The sequence below is a fragment of the Panthera pardus genome, unplaced genomic scaffold, assembly GCF_024362965.1.
Source record: "Panthera pardus isolate Hobbes unplaced genomic scaffold, ASM2436296v1 HiC_scaffold_16, whole genome shotgun sequence".
Classification (NCBI taxonomy): Eukaryota; Metazoa; Chordata; class Mammalia; order Carnivora; family Felidae; genus Panthera; species Panthera pardus.
The window spans coordinates 112,766,558-112,790,628 of record NW_026526721.1 but is presented as its reverse complement, the minus strand read 5'-3'; the positions used below and the strand labels follow the sequence as shown (position 1 = coordinate 112,790,628).

Genomic DNA, 24,071 nt, shown 5'->3' with positions numbered 1-24,071 from the left:
ACATTGCCTAACTTAGGCCATAAGATCCTGCTTGGTCTGAACCCTGTTTTCCTCTCCAGCTCCAATTCCTTCCATAAAGGCCCTCTTTCCATTTCTGTGTTGCTCTGTCATCTCTCTTGCCATGGAGGTTTTGCACTTGTTACTGTTGTCTTTGCTTGTTAACTGCCATTCATCCCTCACATCTCAGCACACAAATCCTGTGCTCAAGGACACTTTCCCTAACTTTCCATTTTTAGATCAAAACTCACCTATTAATCACTGGATTAGCCCCGTATATCTTTACTTTGTAGCACTAAGCACACTTACAGAATTCCATGTATTTGACTATTTGGTTAATAAGCTCAGGAACAAGTCTGATTTTCCTCCCTATTGTATCTCCAGTACTCAACAGAGGGTCTGGGAGGCAGTTTTTATTTTTTACTCAGTAAGCATTTGTTGAATGAACGAATCAATTTATTTGATTCAGCTTTAGAAACTTCTAATTCGGCCATTTAAAAATATATAATTAATTGTATAGATGTTCTTAATCTTGGACTTTATTCCCACTCAATTTTTTAGGATATTACTGTCCTTGGGAACTTCGTAATGAATGTGTCTCATCCCACTTGTTCTCTTAGTTTGAGAATTGTATTAATAATGCCTAGTTTTCTTTAAGAACTTTGAATATATTCTATATTTTTAGGTTATTGTTTTGCATAAAGCACACAGCCACCTTGTGTTCTAATATTTCCTCTCTTTCAGGTTGCAGACTGCCAACTCTTTATTGTATCTTTACACGGCAGAAGGAAAGCTGGCTAGGTCTGGGACTGTTCTTCTAAGGGCACTAATCCCACTCATGAGGGCCCTACCCTCATGATCTAATTATTTCTCAAAGTCCCCAATTCCAAATACTATCACATTGGGGTTAGAGTTTCAACATGAGGATTTGGGGGAGACATAAACATTCCATGACATCACCTATTGGTTTCCCAGCAATAGGGTTACATAATTTCATGCAATAGGGTTAAGAAAAATTTACCTTTGTAATGCCAACATTGTATAGTTTTATGAAATGTTTAATAGTTTCATTGATACTTTGACTGAAAGCTTTTTGTTTTTTAAAATATTTGTGGGGTGCCTGGATGGCTCAGTCGGTTGAGCGTCCAGCTTTGGGTCAGGTTATGATCTTGTGGTTTGTGAATTGGGCTTGCTGCTGTCAGTGCAGAGCGTGCTTCGGATCCTCTGTCCCTCTCTCTCTCTGCCCTTCCTCTGCTCATGCTTTCTCTCTCAGAAAGAAAAGAAATAAAATATAAAATAAAATATTTGTGATTACTGAGTATTTATTAACAAACTAATGGTGGTTCTGTTTTGTTTTTTTAGTCCGAGGATCAGAAGGACTTTACATGGTAAATGGACCACCACATTTTACAGAAAGCACATTGTTTCCAAGGTATGGTTTATTTTGTTAAGTGATGTTATAGGGAACTATATAATAATTCTAAATTATTTTCGTTGTTGTTATATTCTGAACAAGAAAGAAAGAGCAGATAAGCAAGTTTCCTGGGGTATGTTATATAATATTAACAGAAGATGGAAAGAATGTATGTTCTCTATCAAGAAAAATGATCAATCTTTAGATTTGAAACTAATAGCTTCAGCATGTTTAAAAGAAAAAGCGTAGACACGAGTATAATTGTGTTGAAGCCTTTGACTTAGAAGAATTTTATCTTAGGGGATGAAGAAAAACTTGCAAATGTGATAGTCAAACCTCTGCCTACAGTCTTCGTGAAATCAGAGAATGACAAATGTATAAGAAAGGAAGGAAATACGATCGATAGATGTAGATATGGTTTTTTCTTAAAAAGAATAAAAAGGCTAAACCAAAAACGAATAAAAGTATTAAGTTGGTGGCATAACTATATGATGACATTCAAAATTCTTAAATGCATTCAGTAGCTTTATTGGCAACAGAAAATTGATATTGTCATTTTAAATCTATTACAGGATAAAACAATTACATTAACATCCTCAGAAACCAAGATTTTCAGCCTAAGGGTGAAGGAATAGACTTGCATATGTCAGTATGAACTCATGATTTCTTTTCATAAAAACGCTTGTATTTTTTAGTAATGTCCACTGAAAAAGGTTAAGGGGCAGTGATAAGGTAGTAGCAGTGAATACCCCTGTCTCACAGATTATGATCTCTAAACACCATTCTTCAGTAACAGGAACTCGTTCCTTGAAGAAGCGACTGATTCCAGGTCTAGTACAGAAGACAGTACGAGTTGAGCTAGAGACATTTTGGTCCAGAAAGCAAGGAAGCTATAAAAGATTACCAGGGCTTTGTTGAAGAGTCACAAGAGGCAACTTCAGGGCATTCACAGCAACTTAAGATGAGGCAATTTGAGCATTGGAAAGAATCATGACTAAAAGGATTGAGACATTCAAGTATGTAAACACTCGCCCCCAAATTCCTCTCTTTCCAAATCTTATTGGTCAGCATTGGAGGTTGATGGGGTCCTTGCGCATTATTTTGAAAATTGACAAATCAAGAGAAGAAATCACGCATTTATTTTGTCTTTCCCATACAGACGGTTTTTCAAAGTATCCAGATTGTTGATGAGGAAAACTTATTTAGAGGAGAATTCCAGTGGATAAATACAGAAGTAACATTGGGGTTAGATAATCATTGTAATCTTAAAGAAATCTTGTGTCAGTTCTCAGACTTAGCATACATCAGAGTGATCTGAAGAGCTTGTTAAAACACAGATTGCTGCTTCCTCTCCAGATATTCTGACTCATTAGATCTGGGGTGGGGCCCAAGAACTAGAATTTTTAACAAGTTCCCCAGTAATGCCAAAGCTGCAAGTTTAGGGACCCTGCTTTGAGAACCACTGATCTGGGTAAATGATCATCAAAAGATGCTGAGCCTGTTAGAAGAACTATGGATGGGGAACTTTATAATCAGGCTGTCATCACCTAAGTCTGTCGACCAATTTTTTACTAGACCCAGTTCTTTAGAACCATGATACAGGAAGTATCAAGACCAGCTATATTGCCATCACCTTGAACCAGTATAACATCTCAGTCCCTGATTCAGCTTACTGAATCAGAATCTGTGTTTTAACCAGACCCTCAGGTGATTTGTATGCATATTAATATTTGAAAAGCACTACTCTAGCAAACAAGTCTGTGTCAGAGCTTTTGTGCTGCAAGCACTTCAGTGGGGTGTACAATCCCAAGGCAGCAGGAATGAGGGGTAAAGGGAATAAGGCAAGGAAGAAGTGAAAGTAAATCTAACGTGGAGTGCACTGAGCTGACCACAGATTCATAAAATATAGCTAGGTTTCTTGGTCATGCAGAATGTCTCCGGAGAGGCTATAATGAACCACTGTGCCTCAAAACAGTCGTGGAGAGGAAGGGTAAGAAATGTATGTACAGCCAGAGCCTTTTTTGGTCTATTCAGGTTGAATCTGAATGTCACCTCCTCTTCCTGCTACTTCAGTAGGCATAGTGGAAGCCGTGCTGAAATGTGGCCCTCACTCCTAGAGAGTCTGAGACAACCAGTGGTGTTAGGGCATGAGGTGGCCAGGTTTCTTCATTGAATAGCTGATGACTGGGAGCAGGAAAGGTAGGGTGAATCCGAGGAGGCACTTAAAGAGTCCAGTACAGCCTCACCATCACTGAGGGTAGAACAAGGAGACACCAGGAGACCTACCCCCTGGTGGGTAGTAATGGGAACTACATGATACTTCTAGGAAGGTCCAAAACCAAAACCAAAACAAACAAAAAACAAACCTATGGCCAGTTAAGCTTTTAGATGAGTGGTTCTCAAATTTGGCTGCACATTAGGATGACCTGAGGAGCTTTTCAAAACCTAGATATCCAAGGACTGGGTATTAAATGATAGTAAGGATTATTGTTATTATTTATGTGAGACGAAGTGGCATGGTGGTAAAGTCAGCTGATTAATGAATTGATTTTAGTTTGAGGGAAGGACTATATTGGTGAGCCATATGATCTTGTCCAAAGCTCATTCAACATTCTTATCATGAATTTAGAGGATAGCTAAGAATGAAGTTTTATAATTTATACATTACATAAGTCTGTAAGAAATGACTAATGTTTTGTAAGAGAAAATGAAGATGTAAATAGATCTCAGTAGGCTGAACTAATTAATAGGCCAAAGCCTGGGTGGAATTAATAAGGATAACTGCACATTCTGCCCTTAGGTTCAGAAATAAGTTGCGGTACAAGTGTAGGATGGGGGACATCTTGGTCTAGTTGTTTATGTGAAAAGAGGGCAAAAAAGGATATTTCAGTAACTACAAGCTGAGTACAAGCTACCATTATTATGTGATGCAGAAACACAAAGGTCATCTTCGGATGAATTAATGTAAAGATAGTATCCAGTTTAAGGGGGACGTACTGGTCAGTTCTCAGTGCTTGTTACGTAGTAATTCAGATGTTCATTAGCTATGAAGTTCTGGTTTTATGTGACTACACTTACGGACATTTACATGTTCCCACATACACATTTCTGTTTGGGTGTTGATTGTCACTGTGAGATGTACTCGTAGTAGCCTTCTCCTGTTGAGAGATACAGTACTTAGAGTTCTGACCACTGGATAGAATATTGCCAAGAAGTCTGATTTCCCCAGGTCTGTTTTTGTAGAGAATCCTGCATCCACACTTATTTAATGTGAAGATCCTCTTACCGTTGTTATACTTTCCGTCTCTGCACATCAGAAATCGATGGAAGATCTTTTTCCTTCAAATCCAGGACACTTCTTGTCTACTTCAGGATATTGTAGCCACACTTGTTTTGTTATGCAGGTGGTCTGGGACATTCTTCACAAAGTCTCTATATTGAAATCCGTCAGCCCTCAAGATCACGGTTGATAGCTCGTAACTTCCATGTTCACCTACATTTTTGGGTTTTTCACACAAACCAGTTATTCACCTAAAAGGGCTCTGTTTTCTCCTTAAGATTGATCTGTTGTTGTAACATCGATTTCCACCTTACTTTGCAGTGGTTGTTGGCACTGCGTTTTAAGAGATAAGGTATTTTGGTAGACTAAAGCATTATGGAATTACTTTCTTAAATTTATGTAAGTTCATAATCATTAAATTAGTGATAAGATTGTAAATTTTTAATCAGATTTTTTAAAAAGTATTCATGCTTATTAAACTTTTTTTCTTGTCATTTTCAGGGAATCTGGGAAAAATTGCAAAGTCTATACCTTTAGCAAGGATGGCACCTTGTTTGCCTGGGGCAACGGAGAAAAGTTAGTGTTTATTTATATAACATTTTATGTGTCATCAGTTTAAACATAACTGGCATTATTTGAATAACACATGTTTGGGTGTCGTTAATAAAGTCCATCTTTTAATGTCATGATGTAGTTAGGTATTGTCTGAAATGCAGCTTCCATAGAACACCTCCAAAGTTGTTAGCTTCTGTTTATATGCCATGACTTGACTTATCTAGTTTCTTAGAATTAAAAAGTAATGTGTGGTAAGGGGCAATTAATTTAATGCTAGAGAAGCTGAAAGGTTTTTTTTCATAGTGCTCTAAGTGATCAGTTAGGATTTCTTAAGTTCTGTGCTAACACTTAGAGAATAACTCTCGTTGCTTGTTTACCTTAGATTTAGATACTTTATTATATCTTTGCTATTAAATTAGTAGCAACTGCTTGCTTATTACTGTGAGTTTTATTGTATATAAAAGTATTATTTAAATATTTTATAAATTATTCAAAAGTATGTCTAGGATAGTCTATATTACATAAAATAATCAGATCACAAAATTGGTTTTGCAAAAAAAGTAAAAAAGTAAGTATTTTGATTAAGTACTCATAATTGTATTAAGAAAACCACTCATTTTTAATTTTTCTGTAGGCACTACAACATTTCAGGCAAAGAACCAGGAAAATGCCTGAATATGTGTAATTTGGTTTAAAGTTATTTTTGTTGTTTCTTACCAGATGTAATATGTTAGGTTTTTTAAAAGGGAAAAACGCATACATTAATACAAAAAGTACATTTTATTTTTAAATTTTTTTTTTTAACGTTTTATTTAATTTTGAGACAGGGAGAGACAGAGCATGAACAGGGGAGGGTCAGAGAGAGGGAAACACAGAATCTGAAACAGGCTCCAGGCTCTGAGCTGTCAGCACAGAGCCCGACGCGGGGCTCGAACTCAGGGACCGCGAGATCATGACCTGAGCCGAAGTCGGTCGCTTAACTGACTGAGCCACCCAGGCGCCCCCAAAAAGTACATTTTAAATGTTGGTTTTTACACAGTGGTAATATAAGCTGAAGTCTTTCAACTGTCAGGTCAGATTGGATTAAACACGTGATTTTTTAAATTAATGCTGAAAAGATTGTGCTGAATTAGATGATTCACTTTTTATGACTGTAAGTACCTGGCAGAATTAGCTTTTGTAATTTTATGTTAATCAGTTTTTTACTTCTTTTTTTTAAGTTTTTGAACCCAATAAGCATACTACTACTCATAAATTATTAGGAATATAATCGTATTGGGTCCTTATCCACAATGTTAACAGACAGTCTTAATCTCAGTCTCAAAGAACATACTTTCAAATTTTCTTATTTTTGGTGTAACTGATTGTGGGTGTTTGACTTTTATTTTTTAAAATTTATCTTGTAATTTATACTATGAGTAATGAGCTCATAGAAATTCACTATTTAATGGGACATACCATACTTCTTGTCTATTATCTTTTTGAAGTATCCCTTATTTTGCTAGCTTAGAGTTTGTTGAATAAGCCTGTTTTCACCTTCACAGTTATTAATTATTTTTTATACTTCGTATCCTTACTTGGCTTTCTATTGGATTCAACTCTGAACCTTTTTTTTTTTTTAAGCTTGTTTATTTTGAGAGAGAAAGAAGAGATGGCATGAAAGCTGGGCAGAGGCAGAGAGAGAGAGAATGAGAATCCCAATGGGGCTCTGTGCTGATAGCGCACCTGATCTTATGCACTGTGAGATCATGACCTGAGCCAAAATCGAGTCTGACAGTTAACCGACTGAGCCCCACCCAGGTGCCCCTGAACCCTTTGTTGTGCCCATTTGTTGTGTCCATCTTTTTAATAGGTATTTTCTATACCTGGTTCTAGCATTTATTTCCTTAAACTGCTATGGCCACAACAACATACAATGTTCCTGAGGTCAAGAGAAACAGATGTAGTGTATTGATTGTGGCTTTGCTGAGGTCATAGTTAATCAAAAACTATAACGGATTTTTCTTTAAATATGTGAGGTTTTTAGTTAAAATAAATACTCTTTATTTTTAACTAAGAATAACTCTTAAAGGCTATTAAAAACCAAAAAAAAGAAAGTTTCATGTAATTCTAAAATATGTAATTTACAGTAAGTTTTAAAGAATCTTGTATATTTGTGTGTGTGTGTGTGTGTTGTGTTTAAACAATATGCAGTAATCGTTCACTCTTAGCAATTTCTGCTTATCCTAAACCAGTGTCCCAAACTTGAATAGAACAAAGTAACTTTAAACAATTTTTTTTTTTTTTTAGCAATTTCTAAAATAAGATGGAATATATTTTTCCCCCCAAAGAGTACATAAGACAAGTCAGGCAAAACTGGTTTTAGAACTTGGGAAACTTTAGAACTTGGCTCTGGCATTTATCAGTCGTATGATCTTGGACAAATCATAAATCATTTACTTTTTCTAAGCTTCACTTTTAACATTTGTAAAATGGAGATGATAATACCTACTTTACAAATCTCTTGTGAGGATTAAATGAGAAAATGTACATAAAGTGGTCAGAGCAAAACATGGTTCATAGAAAGCATCCAAAAAATGGAAAACTGCTTTTATTATATAATTGCTGTAATTTTCATCATTATCGTATTATGATGATTCATACTTTTACCTTTATCTTTTGAAGATGGCTTCTGATATTTTGATAGACATCGAAAGCGTCCTTATTGATCTCACAACTGCTACAGCTTCCATTTAGTCAAATTGAAAAAAATACTTTTGGCCTAGCACTTCTATTTTGCTTTAGTCTAGTACACCTCAGCTTATGTGTAGGTTAGCTCTGTGTCCACTTAAAGGCCTGTTGTTTTCTTTTCAGCTAAAAGTAGAATCATGTGTTACATCCTTCTGCTAATTCTGTATTCCCCAGTACCAGCTTTACATAGGGGCCTTTTGGCAAAACATACACTTGGTTTTTGTTGTTGTTGTTAAGGTGTTTATTGGATGTTTTCTAGAACTTACCTGAAAATTGATTTTTATGAAAACAACCACTTTACAGTGATCTGTATTTGAAAAGAGGTATGAATGTTTTGGATAGTGCTGGCTATTTTAAAACAGTATTTCATTGCTGAAGTAATTTCTTTTGAAACCAGAATAAATATTATCAATGTCACTAACAAGGGACTACGGCACTCCTTCGACCTCCCAAAGACAGTTTGCCTTGAGTTCTCGCCAAAAAACACTGTCCTGGCAACGTGGCAGCCTTACACTAGTAAGTATTTTCCAATTGTAAGAATATTGACAAGATCAGTTCAATTCAGGGGGGAAAAAGAGACAGTTTACAACCTTTTAAGAAAGCAATTAATCTTTAGATAGTAAATAGTGTTTGTGAAAATCTTTATTCAACAATGAATCTTGTATTCCCCCAATACAATGTACTTTAAGTAATTTCAAGGTACAGTAAGTTAGTGAAAAGATTTATCGTGAGATAGAGGAAAAGAAAAAGCTCAAGGGGAATTTTAGAAAGTGAATCATCAGTGGTTGCTTAGGGAGAAAATCTCAAAAATTAAGAATAATAACGACCTTTAAATGGAAAACATTTTAAATAATCATTGTAAATCAAAGAGGAAGTTCAATAGACGCAACATGTAAGAAATGTGTAAGATATGACAAAGAATAGGAAGATGGTGTGCCATTTTTTTTTAACACATTTAACGATATGATGGTATGTTATATGAACATTTTATACAGCTGCACTTCATAGATGAGTAAGAAAACACTCGGGGTATAGGGGCTTTTAAAAAAATGTTTTAATAGTGTGGGCAGTGTTGAGTTAAATATATGATAATAGTTCATTGTTTGGTTATAAACCTTCTAGCTTGGTTCTTCCAAGAGACAGACTTGAATGAATCTTCTTTTTCCAAGTAAATAAATGGGAAATTGAGACTCATGAATAGTTTGTGTAACTGTGTGTGTGTGACTTAGAGACACACGATTGATTTCATAATAAGATAATTTAATCCATTTAACATGTCACACTTAATAAACAAATCTTTTAAGTATTCTTAAAATCTATAGTAATCAAGTCATTTCAGAAATGCTGAACTTTTGTCATGGCTTTAGGAATAGAGATTAAACCCAAAAGGGAAAGTTGATTTAAAGCAACTCTTTTACTTGATCTTTATAATCTTGTTGAAAGTTGTTTTAAGAATAAATTCTTTTTACTAACGTTAGGAGACAATTATTGCAAAGACATCTGTGTTTCTTTTAGCTTCTAAAGATGGCACAGCTGGGGTACCCAACCTACAACTTTACGATGTGAAAACTGGTACATGTTTGAAGTCTTTCATTCAGAAAAAAATGCAAAATTGGTAAATAAATGCTTTAAAATGCTAATTATTTACAAAATGTTCTAAATATCTTCATTGTGTAATATTGTTTCTCAGGTACTAGTTTAGAAGATAACTTGTTAGACTAAAATCTAGATCTTTAAGGATCTGGAATATGTGGGAATGTAATAGAGTAAAAACTTGATCTTTCTTTTGTTTAATATTTGGATGAAAACGAACAATACCTTTCTTTTACAAATGCTTAACTAAAACTATTAGGAACTGACTTGACATCATATTTATAAGTATTTTTCTTAAATAGTAAGCGTATCACAAACTTTAACAGGTTAACATGTGAGGTTACACGTGTCTAAATTTTTTTCATATTCTTTCAACGTAGGTGTCCATCTTGGTCAGAAGATGAAACTATCTGTGCCCGAAATGTTAACAATGAAGTTCACTTCTTTGAAAACAACAATTTTAGTATGGAAAGATTTATGAAATCAATTTATCACTTATTATAAATGTATATACAGTTTTGTTGCCTTATATGGCATCATAGGGTTTTCCTAAATACTGTTAATATGTTAATAATTGTTGTTTTATTAATTCATTTGAATAACTCTTGTAAATCTAAATACTGAAGAAATTCTAACAAAGATTTGTTTTTATAATAAGTTTTTATTATCTAATAATTGCTATTAAGGCATTTGCATACCTCTTTCGGAGTTTAGTTACTATTGAAATTCTTTGATACAAATTTTTTAAATGTCTTATTGTGTGGAATTTCAAACATAAAAGTAGACACCTAGTCCCAGTAACTTTCAGCCTATTGCCAATCCTACCTCATCCACACATCTCTCCACCTAATATCTCTCTTACTGTGCTAAAGCAAATCCTAGGCATCATATAATTTTACCTGTACATCTCAGTATATATCTCTGAAGACTAGGGCTTTTTAATTGTTGAATAGCCACAATACCATTATCACAGATATAAAGTATCTGGTCAGTGTTCAAATTTCTGATAATTGCAAATGTTTTAATTTTTTGTTATTGTTTTGTTTAAAGCTTATTTATTTATTTATTTATTTAGAGGGAGAGAGTGTGTGTGAGCAGGGGAGAGGTAGAGGAGAGGGAGAGAGAGAATCTTAGGTTTCTTTCTTTTTCTTTTTCTTTTTTTTTTAAGTTTATTTACTTATTTTTGAGAGAAAGAGAGATAATTCCAAGCAGGCGCTGCACTGTCAGTGCCAAGCCTGATGCAGGGCTCGAACTCATGAACTGTGAGCTCGTGATCTGAGCTGAAATCAAGAGTTGGATGCTTAACCAACTGAGCCACCCAGGCACCCCTCTTTTAAATTTCTTTTAAGCTGTAGGCTCCCTGTCCATCTCTTCTACCCCCACCTTGAGATTTATTATTTAAGAAACAAGGTTACTTGTCATGTATGTTCTCATAGTTGAATTTTGCTATTGTATCTTGTCCTATAGTTTAACATGTTCATCTGTCCCCTAAATAGCTATTTGCATCTAGAACTGGTCAGCTTCAGATTCTCTTTTTTGGGGAGATGAGGACAAGTCTGCCTCACAAGCAGTGTTCAGTTCTTTTATCAAGAAGCACATAGTGTCTTCTTGTCTGTAATTTTGTAGGATTAGCTGATCTGTTATTTCATGACTGGTTGCACATTGGTGATTTCCCTCCTCCCTACCCTCTCATTTATAAGCTATACTACTTCTATAAAGAGAAATTCCCCCATCTACTATTTGATTACCTAGTGGCACCATTTATATAAGAAAGAGCACTGTGTTCTTATAATCAATCAGTGGGATTAGATGTATAATCTCATTACTTGCCCAGGGTCACCCAGCTACTAAATGACTGGGTAGAAATTAAAATGTAGGTCTGTGTTGTTCCCACTCTACATGAGTCTACTCATGAGACTACAATGAGCAGTATTACTATATCATTACATTAATCGTTTATAATACATTCAGAATTTATCATGTTCCTATTAGTTTCATTCTTCCAACACCATTTGCTTTTTGTTTTTTTAGACACAATTGCAAACAAATTGCATTTGCAAAAAATTAATGATTTTGTGTTATCACCTGGACCCCAACCGTACAAGGTAATTTCTATGTCTTTGTTCATATGGAATTTTAGGAAATTAAACCTTTTCCTAGTGCTTAGTGACTATAAAAACATGTCCATCTTAGTTTATATGCCTCAGAAAATTAAGTGACGATGATATATGTGTATTTCAGGTGGCTGTCTATGTTCCAGGAAGTAAGGGTGCACCTTCATTTGTTAGATTATATCAGTACCCCCAATTTTGATGGACCTCATGCAGCCTTAGCTAATAAAAGTTTCTTTAAAGCTGATAAAGTTACAATGCTATGGAATAAAAAAGGTATGATAAATACATTTTATCTCATTTATCAAGTATTCATTGAGGCTTATATTCCTATATGTATATAGAAAAAAAGAATATCAATGCTTATTTAATGAAAATTTACATGTGCTGTGTTAAATTTAAAAAATTTTTCTTATCAGCATCAGGTTAAATTGTGTTTTAAATCTAATGAAAGTTTTTTCCGTTCTAGCTACTGCCGTGTTAGTAATAGCTAGTACAGACGTTGACAAGACAGGGGCGTCCTACTACGGAGAACAAACGCTGCACTACATTGCAGTGAACGGAGAAAGCGCTGTCGTGCAGCTACGTGAGTATTCCCGTAGTCTTCTTATGCTAAAACAATGGAAAAAATACTGGGCCATAAAGATGATGCAATCTAAATTCTTGTTCAAGTGATAAAACTCGCATATTTTAATAACCTTTCAGGTAAAATTCCTCTTGATTAATAAACTTAAAGTCATCCCCAGACATACATTATTTTGACAGAATCCAATTAATTTAGTTATGCCAGCACTTTAGTGGGGAACTTGCTGAGTGAGGTTAATTTCATTGCAGTAGCTCTTTGGGGACTTATTTAACTTATAATGACAGGGAGTTGGTCTTGTGAGTGTAGCACTCCTTCAGAACTGAGTGTGAGGAATGTCACCATTTTATCTTTTGTTTTGATGAGCTAAATTAACTGTAGAATAAGTTTTAAAACTCTGGCAACTCCCTGGTTTTTCATTTTGAATTGAACATGTAGGAGTAGGATAAACTTCCTTACAAAAAACTATGTATTCCCTCTGAAGTCAGAAAGGAAACAAGGATGTCCTCTTTCCGCTATAATTTAACATCCTGAAGGACCTTGTCAGTGTAACATATCAAAAGAATAAATGTACACTTTTGAAGGAGGAAAAACAGAATCATCTCTGTACATATAGATGAAGTCACAGTATAAATAGCCACTTAAAAAACATAATAGAAGGAAATGCATAACAACAAAAGGCAAGAAATCTATAGGACTAATAGGAAGAAAACTTTAAAACTTCTAAGGGACAAAATGTGACCTTTTATATTCTCCTTTATATAAGGAGAATTTTATAAAGATGTCATTTCTCTCCAAATTAACCTAAAAATTAAAATGCCGGTACGTTTTTATAAACTAGGTAAACTGGTTCTAAAGTTGATTTTTTTCTAATCCTAAAAAAGTGAAAAAAGATTTTCTAACAAGGCAGAACTAATAAGGGAAAAGTGATTAATTTGAATGTATAAAATACAGAGTTTTACATTGGAGGAAGAAAATTCCATAAACTAAGCCAAACAAAAGATTGGAGAAAATTTATTTAGATGGAAAAGGGATGAGTATGAGAAAGGTGAATTTTGTTGCTATATCAAGTAAATCAATAAAAGGCCAATAATTGGGGAGAAAAATAGGCATGGGACAGTAAAAAATAGTCCACAAAACCAGAAATAAGATTGTGTAAGTATATTAAAATGTGCTCAGTTTATAATAAAAGAACAGAAAGGAAGGCAAGACAACAATTTTTGTCTCCGCAGCTTGACAAAGATAAAAGTATGAAACTACACAGTGTGAATGAGAATGAGGAGAAAATCTGTACTCTCACACACTGTTGAGGCTCCTGGCTAACTCAGGCAGAGGAGCATGTGACTCTTGTTCTTGGGGTTGTGAGTTCGAGCCCCACATTGGGTGTAGAGATTACTAAAAAAATAAGTAAATAAACTTCAAAAAAAACCTGTTGATAATATAAAATGGTACAGCTTCTCTGAAGGGCAGTCTGGTAGCACATTATCAACTAAACGTATGTACCTTTGAGCAGCCAGTTTCACTCCTATAGATGTGTTTGTGTACACTCACAGTTGAGAATATATAGGAATACAGTACCATTGGAAAAGAGTGAGGCAGATCTCAGTGTGCTTATATGGAAACATCTCCAAGATAGAGTACTAACTGTAACAACAAAGAACTGTGTGTGTGTGTGTGTGTGTGTGTATGTGTGTGTGTGTGTATGTGTATGTGTATGTGTATGGTTAAGAGAGATGCTTAATTTCAACGAAACTATTCTGAAAGTATATACAGGGAATAGAGTGTTGCCTTTGTGTGGGGGAACTTATTGTGTGGTGTATCATTTTATATAATGTGTATTTTTATTCCTGTGTGCCCACATTACCTCTTCCAGTGAAAACTAGTTTGGTAATAGTAATAATAACGTGTGTCTTTGAGCCTACATTGCCAAAATGTTTAAATGAAATTTAGATTCCCTAGAGGTTCTTAAATAAATTTATGGTTATACATCAGTATCCATAGTATATCATATAAAAATATTTTAATTGTAACGTATCTTGAAATTGTTGGATTTTTTTTACTGTTTGACATGTTTATGAGTATTATACAATTGTAATTCAGCTAATAAATATTGTATTCATGTTATTCTTTATTGCTAATTTCGATTTTATATTCTTTTTCTAGCAAAAAATGGCCCCATTTATGATGTCGTTTGGAATTCTAGTTCTACTGAGTTTTGTGCTGTTTATGGTTTTATGCCTGCCAAAGCGACAATTTTCAACTTGAAATGTGATCCTGTTTTTGACTTCGGAACTGGTCCTCGTAATGCAGCCTACTATAGCCCGCATGGACATATATTAGTACTAGCTGGGTTTGGAAATCTGAGGGGACAAATGGAAGTGTGGGATGTTAAAAACTACAAACTTATTTCTAAACCAGTGGCCTCTGATTCTACGTATTTTGCTTGGTGCCCTGATGGTGAGCATATTTTAACAGCCACATGTGCTCCCAGGTTACGTGTTAATAATGGGTATAAGATTTGGCATTATACTGGCTCTGTCTTGCACAAGCATGATGTGCCATCAAATGCAGAATTATGGCAGGTTTCTTGGCAGCCATTTTTAGATGGAATATTTCCAGCAAAAACGATAACTTACCAAGCAGTTCCAAGTGATGTACCCAGTGAAGAACCTAAAGTTGCAACAGCTTATAGACCTCCAGCTTTAAGAAATAAACCAATCACCAATTCCAAACTAGTAAGTAACGTTTTTTACTACTTTGGTAGGAAAAGGTTTTTTAGTGTGTGGAATTCTCGAGACCTTTTTCTCATGTATGTTCTTGTGTTACTTAGCACCTGATTAGAATATAAACTCTAGAAATCATGGAGGACCTACCATTGAAGATGGGGAACAGCTGACATTGTTAACAGAGTAGTCCATTTAAAACAGTTCACATTTTACATTTGTGAGAAAGATAATGGAGTATGACATGCTGCCTTTGTAGACATCATGGGCTCAAATTCACATGCCTGTCAGGCTAGGCTGGTAATGTAAGGCTTTGGTGACTGGGAGAGAATGGGGGAAGGAAGAGATCATGCCCTCTTTAAAGGCCATAGCAACCGCACAGCAGTAGCTGATTGTTTCCATAGGAGATTTAGGCCCAGTTTGCCAAAATGATTTTTCAAGACAAAACCAGTCTGGATGCTTATGTAAAATTGCTCGATTTTTAAAACACTGTTGGTCAAACAAAACATGTTTATTTTCCTTAGGCTGTCATTTCCCATCTGTATTGTAAAGTTATGACTAGAGCATTGGTCACATTCTGATCTTTAAAATGTGAGCATTTCAGAGCTCAGGGGAAACATTTATTAGTGATCTGAGTCTCTGTGATGATGTTAAGAAATAAAGTTGTTCTATAAGAATGAACAACAATATTATTGGTATTATAAAGGTGACCATACAATAAGTGTAAACTGGTTCAAGTAAATGAGGATATTCAGCCACTTAATTATTAGCCACTCAGGGAAGTCAACACTTGTTCAAAGGATAAATATTCCTATGCCTCCCTTGTACCACTCCTAACCCTCTCAAAAACAAAAACAGAGGAACCCTTCCTCCTCCACAAAATCTAGCAGTGGTCTGTAATGACTTCATTGAAATGTTTTGTTTAAACATTTCTGTTGTATCATTTACTAAAAACATAAAAACTTATGAACAAATTAAGCCCATTTATGATATTTGTATATAGATTAAAACAGAAAGGATATAGTAGACTTTGGATTGTCTTCCCTCTATATTGAAATTTTCCTTACCTAAGATAAAAACAGAAGTGACCTCAACATATCTGGCTTTCTAAATATCTGTAAGCACAAGAGGACTAAATTCCGAATCACTGTATATTTTTATTCTTTGATCCATAAAACTCATTTGTTTTGATAGGGGGAGGAAGAGAAAGATATACTTTGAAAATAGTGATAAAACTTAGTAAGAACATTTAAAACCAAAATTGTTTTACTATTTAAGATTTCCACTAAATTTTTGCTTTTGTACGTAACATGATGATTATGTGATTTTATCAAATGATTTTAAATGGAGGAACCACAGGCTAATGAGAATTTTTTGTTTGTATCAAATTCTAGAAATGACCTAAATGGCAAAAAAAAAAATACTGCTAAGAAATTAGTAGAAACAAAGACATTCTAGTAAATAACTTCACAAAGGAGGATGGTTATGTATCACAAGGGGAAAAAAATGATGAGATTCTCTTTCTGAAGAAAAAACTTTTTTATAAATAAAAACTCACCTATAAATTATACTTAAGTATTTCTTGGCTTCCAAAATCACCCTTCAGTGTTGTAATGTGTTCATTAAAACAGTCCCATTGTAATTGACATAGATGAAAAAAATATATTAATATGGATGAAATTGTATACGATAGGCACAGTACTAAAGCCAGAAAAGCTCATGATCCGTAGTAGCTGTGTGGATATTTTTTTCTTTTTGTCTAAAACGAAAGCCTGTTGATGGCTACGTTATGTTCATAATGTAGAAGAGCCTTGTAACTTATCCTTTGTGGATAAGAGCCTTGTGGAATAGCCTTGTAACTTATCCTTTCTTACATCATTTGTAATTGCTTTGTCATTTCCCTGGAGTTCTCATGAATAGAAACTTTTTTATCCAAAGCAAAGTACTATAGGAGAGCCCACTATTGAGAGAATTTTGATGTGTAAAACAAATGTTCGGCAAATAAAGCCATGTCTCAACTAACATTGTATGCTGTGTAGATAAGAAAGTGAAAGAGACGTGCCATCAAATCTGTTCTACAATTGTGGGTACTCATATATTCAGTTGCTTCAAGTAGAACATGTATGCACACACAACTTTGATGACCTGTTACGGTTCATGCAGCTAAGATGAAGTCACGGTATGATTTCTTATTTATTCCTCCGTCATCTTAAATGTTTGACCCTGCCCATTTCCTTATAGCACTTTTAAGTACAACATGGATCTGAGAGCTAGTCCTTAAGAACCTTCATGGAGATCTGGTTCTTTTGATGTGCTGAGAATGATAGAGTCCAAGAGACAGTTACCGCTAAGATAACGGCAGTTTAGAGGGAAATCACTGAGTAGATGAACCTGATAAGAAGTTGTCATACTGTCATGTATCCTGTATGTTGCCTGAAGCAGCTCCGGAGATAACGTAAACCTGTATGTGTGTATTCTTTGATTGAAATTAACTGACATGTGAAATTGTAAGATATTTAAAGTGTCTGTCATGGTGATTTGTTAGATGTATTCATTGTGAAAGGATTCCTCCCATCTAGTTAATTAATGAATCTCTCACCTCACTGTGGGGTGTGTGTGTGTGTGGTGAGAACATTTGAGTTTCCACAAATTTCTCCTTGATCCACTCCTTAATTCACCCTCTTTCTGTTGTAGAATATAGTTGATGGATGGTTATATAAATATCTCATGTTGGAAATGATGATGTGTTTTTATTGTATAGTCTGACAGGTCATTGAGTTTTTCATATGCCTCTTCATTATGTTAATACTGGATTTATAAGTATGCAGTTGGTCACCCCTCTTGTTTTGTTTTCTTCTAGTCTGTTTTAGTTTTTCAATTTGCTTTCATTTTTAATCTTCTAATCTCTGATTTTGCATATAAAGATCTAGCAAGTAATTCTTTGTGCAGAGAAAACAAATGAGGCAACTAGGTTTCTGTTGGCAGTAGTCCGATCCAAAAAGACTCCGGAAGGAGCTACCGTTAGTATCTACTTTCAGAAGAATCATGTGTCATAGTGGTACTAAAAAAAGTTCCATTGTTGAAGCAAAACTGAAGTGAATTTTGCCAGATCTTGTATAAATGAAAGACACCATATATCAGTTAATAGGAAGATCCTTATTAAATCCATCCTGACAGTTGGAGTGTGCCTGTTACTAATAAGAATTTTGAAATATTCTTTGCCAGTGATTGTAAAACAAATTTAATAAGTTTATTCCACACTAGCAAAATTATATGATTTGTGATGCCTGTTTTTAAAAACATGGACTGCATTTCACAGTCATTTATTTTACTTTTCCACAGCATGAGGAGGAACCACCTCAGAATATGAAACCACAAGCAGGAAATGATAAGCCATTATCAAAAACAGCCCTGAAAAATCAAAGGAAGCATGAGGCTAAGAAAGCTGCAAAACAGGTATTTGGGGCACTAATCTTTTCAAAACAAAACAAACAAAACCAGTTAAATTAGCTTAGTTTAAGCCTCAAAGTTTAAAGATTCTAGTCCTCAAGACTTGACTATTCCGTTATAAAATGTAGTTGGAGTTAGATATAAATAGCCAGAATATCTTTCTTTTTGTGTTTGCCTGTGAATTTCTGAATAGTTCCATAAAATAAAATGAGGAAGCGAGGAAACGACCTGATCTTAAAACCTGAAACCCTGATAGGATTGTGTAGTAACGTTACTTGTCGTAGACCCTTTTGGTGGAGCCTGTGTGAAGTGGTGCAGTTTGCTCCCTGAAAGCATACGTTTGTTAGGAGAGATCAGAAATGACACGATACTAAAGCCACTTTGTTTCTCAGTATTACGTTACTATAGGAAATTATTCAGCTGGGAATCTCAACACCAGAAGTACCCAAAACGGTGGATTGTTATATGATTTTATAGTTGAAAAAACACAGCGGTGTCATAATTGACAGATTATGATTGTGTATGTCTTATAGTGATGGTGAGATCAGCTAAGCTAGGAGTATCTGTTCATGAAGTCATGGCGATCATAGTTTTGAGATTCGGACAAGGCAGTCTTGCTGGCAATGCTTGAATTTTGACAGCTCTAGGTTGCTTACGTGTTTTGACAGGCAATTACTATTTTAAGGTATAGAATTGCATTATGCAGCCATAGTCTGCTAAAATCTGAGCTTCAAAAAAAATCAGTGTGCTCTTCTGTAGTTAATATATTTCATCTCCAGAAGTATCTTTTTTTTTAAATATAACTTTTTATTTAAGTGTATTTATTTTGAGAGAGAGAGAAAGAGGGACCGAGTGTGCATGCTCATGAGCATGGGAGCGGGGCAGGGGGGAGGGAGGAGCAAAGAAAGAGGGAGAGAGAAAATTCCAGGTAGGCTCTGCACTAACAGTGCTCAACATGGGTCTCAAATTATTATGCTACTTTAAATTTTAGATCTAGCAAAGTAGCCTCTATGACAATTACATAGTAAAAACCTTCTGGGTGTCTTCCTTATACTGTGATACTTTTTTTTAAGCTGCATTGTATCTTTCTGTTATGGGACAATGTGGCATATTTCATGAGACATTCAATTCAGATCAATGACATAAAATGTAGTATAAAAGATAAAATCACATTTTGGCTTTAGCATTTTATATATCAAGGCTCTGTTGGTTGACGTACTTTAATGTTTTGATTTTAGAAAATTGATTTTTTGAAAATATTTCCTGCAGGAAGCAAGGAATGAAAAGAGTCCCGATTTGGCACCTACTCCTGCCCCACAGAGCACACCACGAAATACTATCTCGCAGTCAACCTCTGGAGACCCTGAAGTAGACAAAAAAATCAAGAACCTAAAGAAAGTAAGAGACTTAAGTAAAAAGCAGATGTGTTTATTAAAAGACATACATGAGAAATATATAAAGATAGGCATCTAAGAAGTTAGAAGCAGTTCTGATTATTGCTTTCTCACTATGAAATACTATAATTTAGGAATGGCACTGGTTTCAGTTCTATTCATAAATGTCTAAAGGCTGTAAGTCTTTTTATTATTGATTTTTGGAGCAGTAAAAAAGGTCCATTTGTACAGAAATATGCTGAACTATTTTATACTCAGTATTTCATTAGACATTTACGAGATCAGTGGGAACAGCTATTTATCCCAGTTTTAAAGGTGAAGAAACGGAGACAAAAAGAAGTTTATTAATTTGCCAAATTGCAGCCAGTTTGTGGTGATGGCCCTGGTATAAAATCGGGTTTCTGGAGCCTGCCCAGGCTGCATTATGAAGGGTCTCTTTAAGCCACAGACATTGTCTAGGTACAGTGGAGTGCTAGAGAAAACAGTGAAGTTAGTGATATATTTACCTACGAATACATGTATGTCTATACATACACGTACATATATAATACCATTACTTGAAAACTTGAAAATTTGCCAAATCCCGTGTTCTTAACATGTTTAGTTTTACATCTAAGTTTAAAAAAAGAGTTTACCTTAGCATTTTACCAGACTATCCTTGATCCAAAGATAAGATAATTGATTCTCCTTACTCAGTTTTCCCATTTATGTGATTGAGTTGATACTAAAAAAATTTGCATTCTGAAATTACTTATTCTTCCTTCCTCTTGACTCATAATATATTTGATGTTTGCAGAAACTGAAAGCAATCGAACAACTGAAAGAACAAGCCGCAGCTGGAAAACAGCTAGAAAAAAATCAGGTCATTTTTACGTGTTTCATTCGCGCGTGTAGTCACTACCACTCTTCCCTTTTTATTATACACAATCATTTAATCAAGTAAGAGCACATGAGTTTAAAAACTTCTTTTGAAAACCATATATTTTGTAAAACCCTTTTATACTTAAACGGAGAAGCACAGGGGAAGACCGGATGTAGACCATGGTAAATGAGAGAATCGTGATTTCTAAGAGGCATAGTAAGGCCATTGCTGCTGAAAATAAAGACGATGTATTATAGTAGATAAACACAAGATTCTCTTCCTTCCTATATCTCAGGTTGCACTGCCCTGTTTTTATTCCTTTCTCGCCTTCTGAGGGATGCCGAAGTATAGAATGAAAATTTATTGGACCCTCAGAGTTGCAGTAAGGCGGCATTTGTGCTTTGCCCCCTTGATTTATACCACGCAACAAATTAAAGCTTGTTACTCTGTATTTTTAAATCTGTATTTACCAGTGGATCTGTTAAAATGTCAGAAATACACCTTTTACAAATTTTTTCTGCTTTGTTGTTTTGGGTAAAGATCCAATAATTACTTTATTTCATTTCCTATTTAATAACTTTGTTGTTTGAAACTTTTCTAGTTGGAGAAGATTCAGAAAGAGAAAGCCCTTCTCCAGGAGCTGGAAGATTTGGAATTGGGTATTTAAACATTCACAGAAAGCCAATTGTTACCAGAAATCAGTGCAAACACATTTTCTGATAGACCCATTGGTGTACATGAAATACCCATGTACCTACATTTAATGTTCATCTATAATTTTAACCATTTATCCAAGATTCTGCATATGTATAAAATTATTTAATAATGTCTATTAAATTGATTTTTACATCCTGCATCCTATGCCATGTCAACACATGATGTAGAAAAGAAATACATGAATTTCTTTAGTAAGCCTGACAGATTGAAAGACGATGTCATTGCTTTTTTTAGTAGAGGATAGTATTTACCATATATGTGAATAAAAACAATTTAAATTTAATCATTGTTGGCTTTGTTATAAGTTGCTAAGTTAACAGATCCTTTATTAATTTACAAGACAAGTTTGGGAAATTTTTCCTTTGAATATGTAATATGGCTTTTTTCTTATCCTAAAGCATTCTTATACTGTCCAAACTTGAAAGAAAAGCCTTAAATATCAGATTTTACTAAATATATTAAATTGATTATATTATTTGTAGTATTTGGAATAGTTTTTCTGGTTAGTTCTAAAATACAGACTTGAAAAATGGAAAATAGTAAAACATTTTATTTTGGTATTTCAAATAATAAATCTAGTGATTTAAGGATGAGGTAAATATTTTCCAAACATGAACTATGATTATTTTGTTGTAGTTGAGTCTTGATTGTTTTGATTGTTTATTCATATGATGAAAAAAAAAGATGTAATGATAATGCCAGACGCTCATCTATCAAAACTAATTTATATTTGGTTTCAGAGTCTATTGCAATTAATTTTTTTAATCAGGTTTACATTTGAAATTACTTTTCTTTTTTTAAGCTTGATTACTTTAAGTAATCTACACCCAACATGGGGCTGGCATTCACAACCCCCAAAGATCAAGAGTTTCACACCCTTCCAGTGAGCCAGCCAGGCACCCCAACATTTGAAATTACTTTTCATTTGCATTGATGACCCGTTTTCCAAGAGGTAATATTTAAACTGATAGGTAAAAGAATCCAGAAACACCTTGAGAAACAAAAACAGATAACTGAGTTTACTGACACCCCAGAACTTCTAATAAGATTTGGTAAAGACCTAATTCATTAAAATTTGAGTGTTATTTTAAATATTTTGTGTGGAGAGAGAGAGAGAGAGAGAGAGTATATGTGAGTGAGTGTGAGTGTGAACACACATACATATAATTGCTTTCAAAATTAATTCATTTCTGATAATAAAAACTTAAGCAGATAGATTACTTTTACAGTGTATTACCTTAAAAATCGTTTTTCTAATAAAATATTAACTAATGCATCCTGAGACAGTGTAATTTTTTTTGACCTGGCAGTCTATTTTTAAAAAATTAATTACCCATTTACTGGGGCGCCTGGGTGGCTCAGTAGGTTAAGCATCCGACTTCGGCTCAGGTCATGATCTCACAGTCCATGAGTTCGAGCCCCACGTCAGGCTCTGTGCTGACAGCTCAGAGCCTGGAGCCTGCTTTGGATTCTGTGTCTCTCTCTCTCTCTCTGCCCCTCCCCTGCTCATGCTCTGTCTCTCTCTGTCTCAAAAATAAATAAAAACATTAAAAAAATTAATTACCCATTTATAACACAATTTACGGTAACCGTTAATAATTATCTTTAAAATGTTTATCTCAGAGGTAGTATCTTTGACTTTTGTTTTAGTCAGATGCTTTTAAATTGTTCCAGGCTAACTGTTCTTACCAAAATTCTTAGGCTCATTTTTTAGAATTGTCTTTATTTCTGTAGTCATCTAATCCATTCAACTTTTTCCAAGGAAAGGTTTCATTTCTGAGCACATGTCAATATAAAAATCACTAATAGGTTCTTTGACTACACATTTTGTTTGATTTTTAGTTTAAACATTATCCTCTGGGAGTAAGAGTAAGGTGATGGGAAAAAAAGGGTAAGGTTATAAAAGTCTGCTTGAAAATGAGATTTTAAATACGTTGGTATTCATTATAAAGGAAAATCTATAAATCCTTGATTCTCATAAAAATCTCCCTTGCTCAGAGTGTCTCAAAAATGCATTTGGCGTTTGCCATAAACATCTCTGGAGAGCATTATAATCTTGAGGGGAAGCACTTCAGTAGACACAAAGGCTCTCCTTGTCTTTTCATGAGTTAAGCAAGCTTCCCAGTGAGGGAAGAGAAAAAGAGCAAAACCCAACACTATCACTTGAAAAAAAGGAATTCTTTTCTCAGAAAAGAAATAGATAATCTGTGTCAAAACATGCTCTGTATGTTACCGAAAAAGGAATACTGAATATTGTCAAACTAACACTGTATTTTCCATGTACATTTAAAAATACGTAAACTTAATAGAAAAAGTCTAGTGGAAACTGAGGACATTGACTATGAGGATGGAGAGTGGTCAGAAGGAATGTTAGCCTGATTTGCTGTGCTTACTTTGTTTATATAAAGGAGATTATAGTTTTGTACAGTTAAAAAATCATAATCAGCTGAGACTAGACTTCAGAATAAATAAGAACTGTTCTTGCAGTTCAGTTTGTGACTGCCATACACCTTTCATGTCTAAGATTCGGACTCAGTGTTAAGGAGGTTGAGTGGAATTCATTTACTCTTTGGTAGCATATCTGATTTCCGAGGTAGCGTGAGAGGGAAGTAAATGTCTGCAAAACTGTGTGATGTTTAGGACAGTGAAAAATTTTAATAAG

General features: G+C 34.6%; 1 protein-coding gene across 1 annotated transcript in view; it reads left to right on the top strand.

The window, feature by feature from the left end:
* The window catches only part of EIF2A (eukaryotic translation initiation factor 2A), a 31,159-nt gene extending 8,474 nt beyond the window's left edge, over positions 1 to 22,685 (top strand). Inside the window, 14 exon segments of the mRNA XM_019439516.2 lie at positions 1,360 to 1,429; positions 5,193 to 5,267; positions 8,374 to 8,492; positions 9,492 to 9,591; positions 9,950 to 10,032; positions 11,601 to 11,674; positions 11,811 to 11,870; positions 11,872 to 11,956; positions 12,150 to 12,266; positions 14,427 to 14,998; positions 18,329 to 18,442; positions 19,706 to 19,834; positions 20,627 to 20,692; positions 21,294 to 22,685. Coding sequence (XP_019295061.2) covers positions 1,360 to 1,429; positions 5,193 to 5,267; positions 8,374 to 8,492; positions 9,492 to 9,591; positions 9,950 to 10,032; positions 11,601 to 11,674; positions 11,811 to 11,870; positions 11,872 to 11,956; positions 12,150 to 12,266; positions 14,427 to 14,998; positions 18,329 to 18,442; positions 19,706 to 19,834; positions 20,627 to 20,692; positions 21,294 to 21,359 — 1,730 coding nt within the window. The 3' untranslated portion in view covers positions 21,360 to 22,685.
* Positions 22,686 to 24,071: the final 1,386 nt, after the last annotated feature.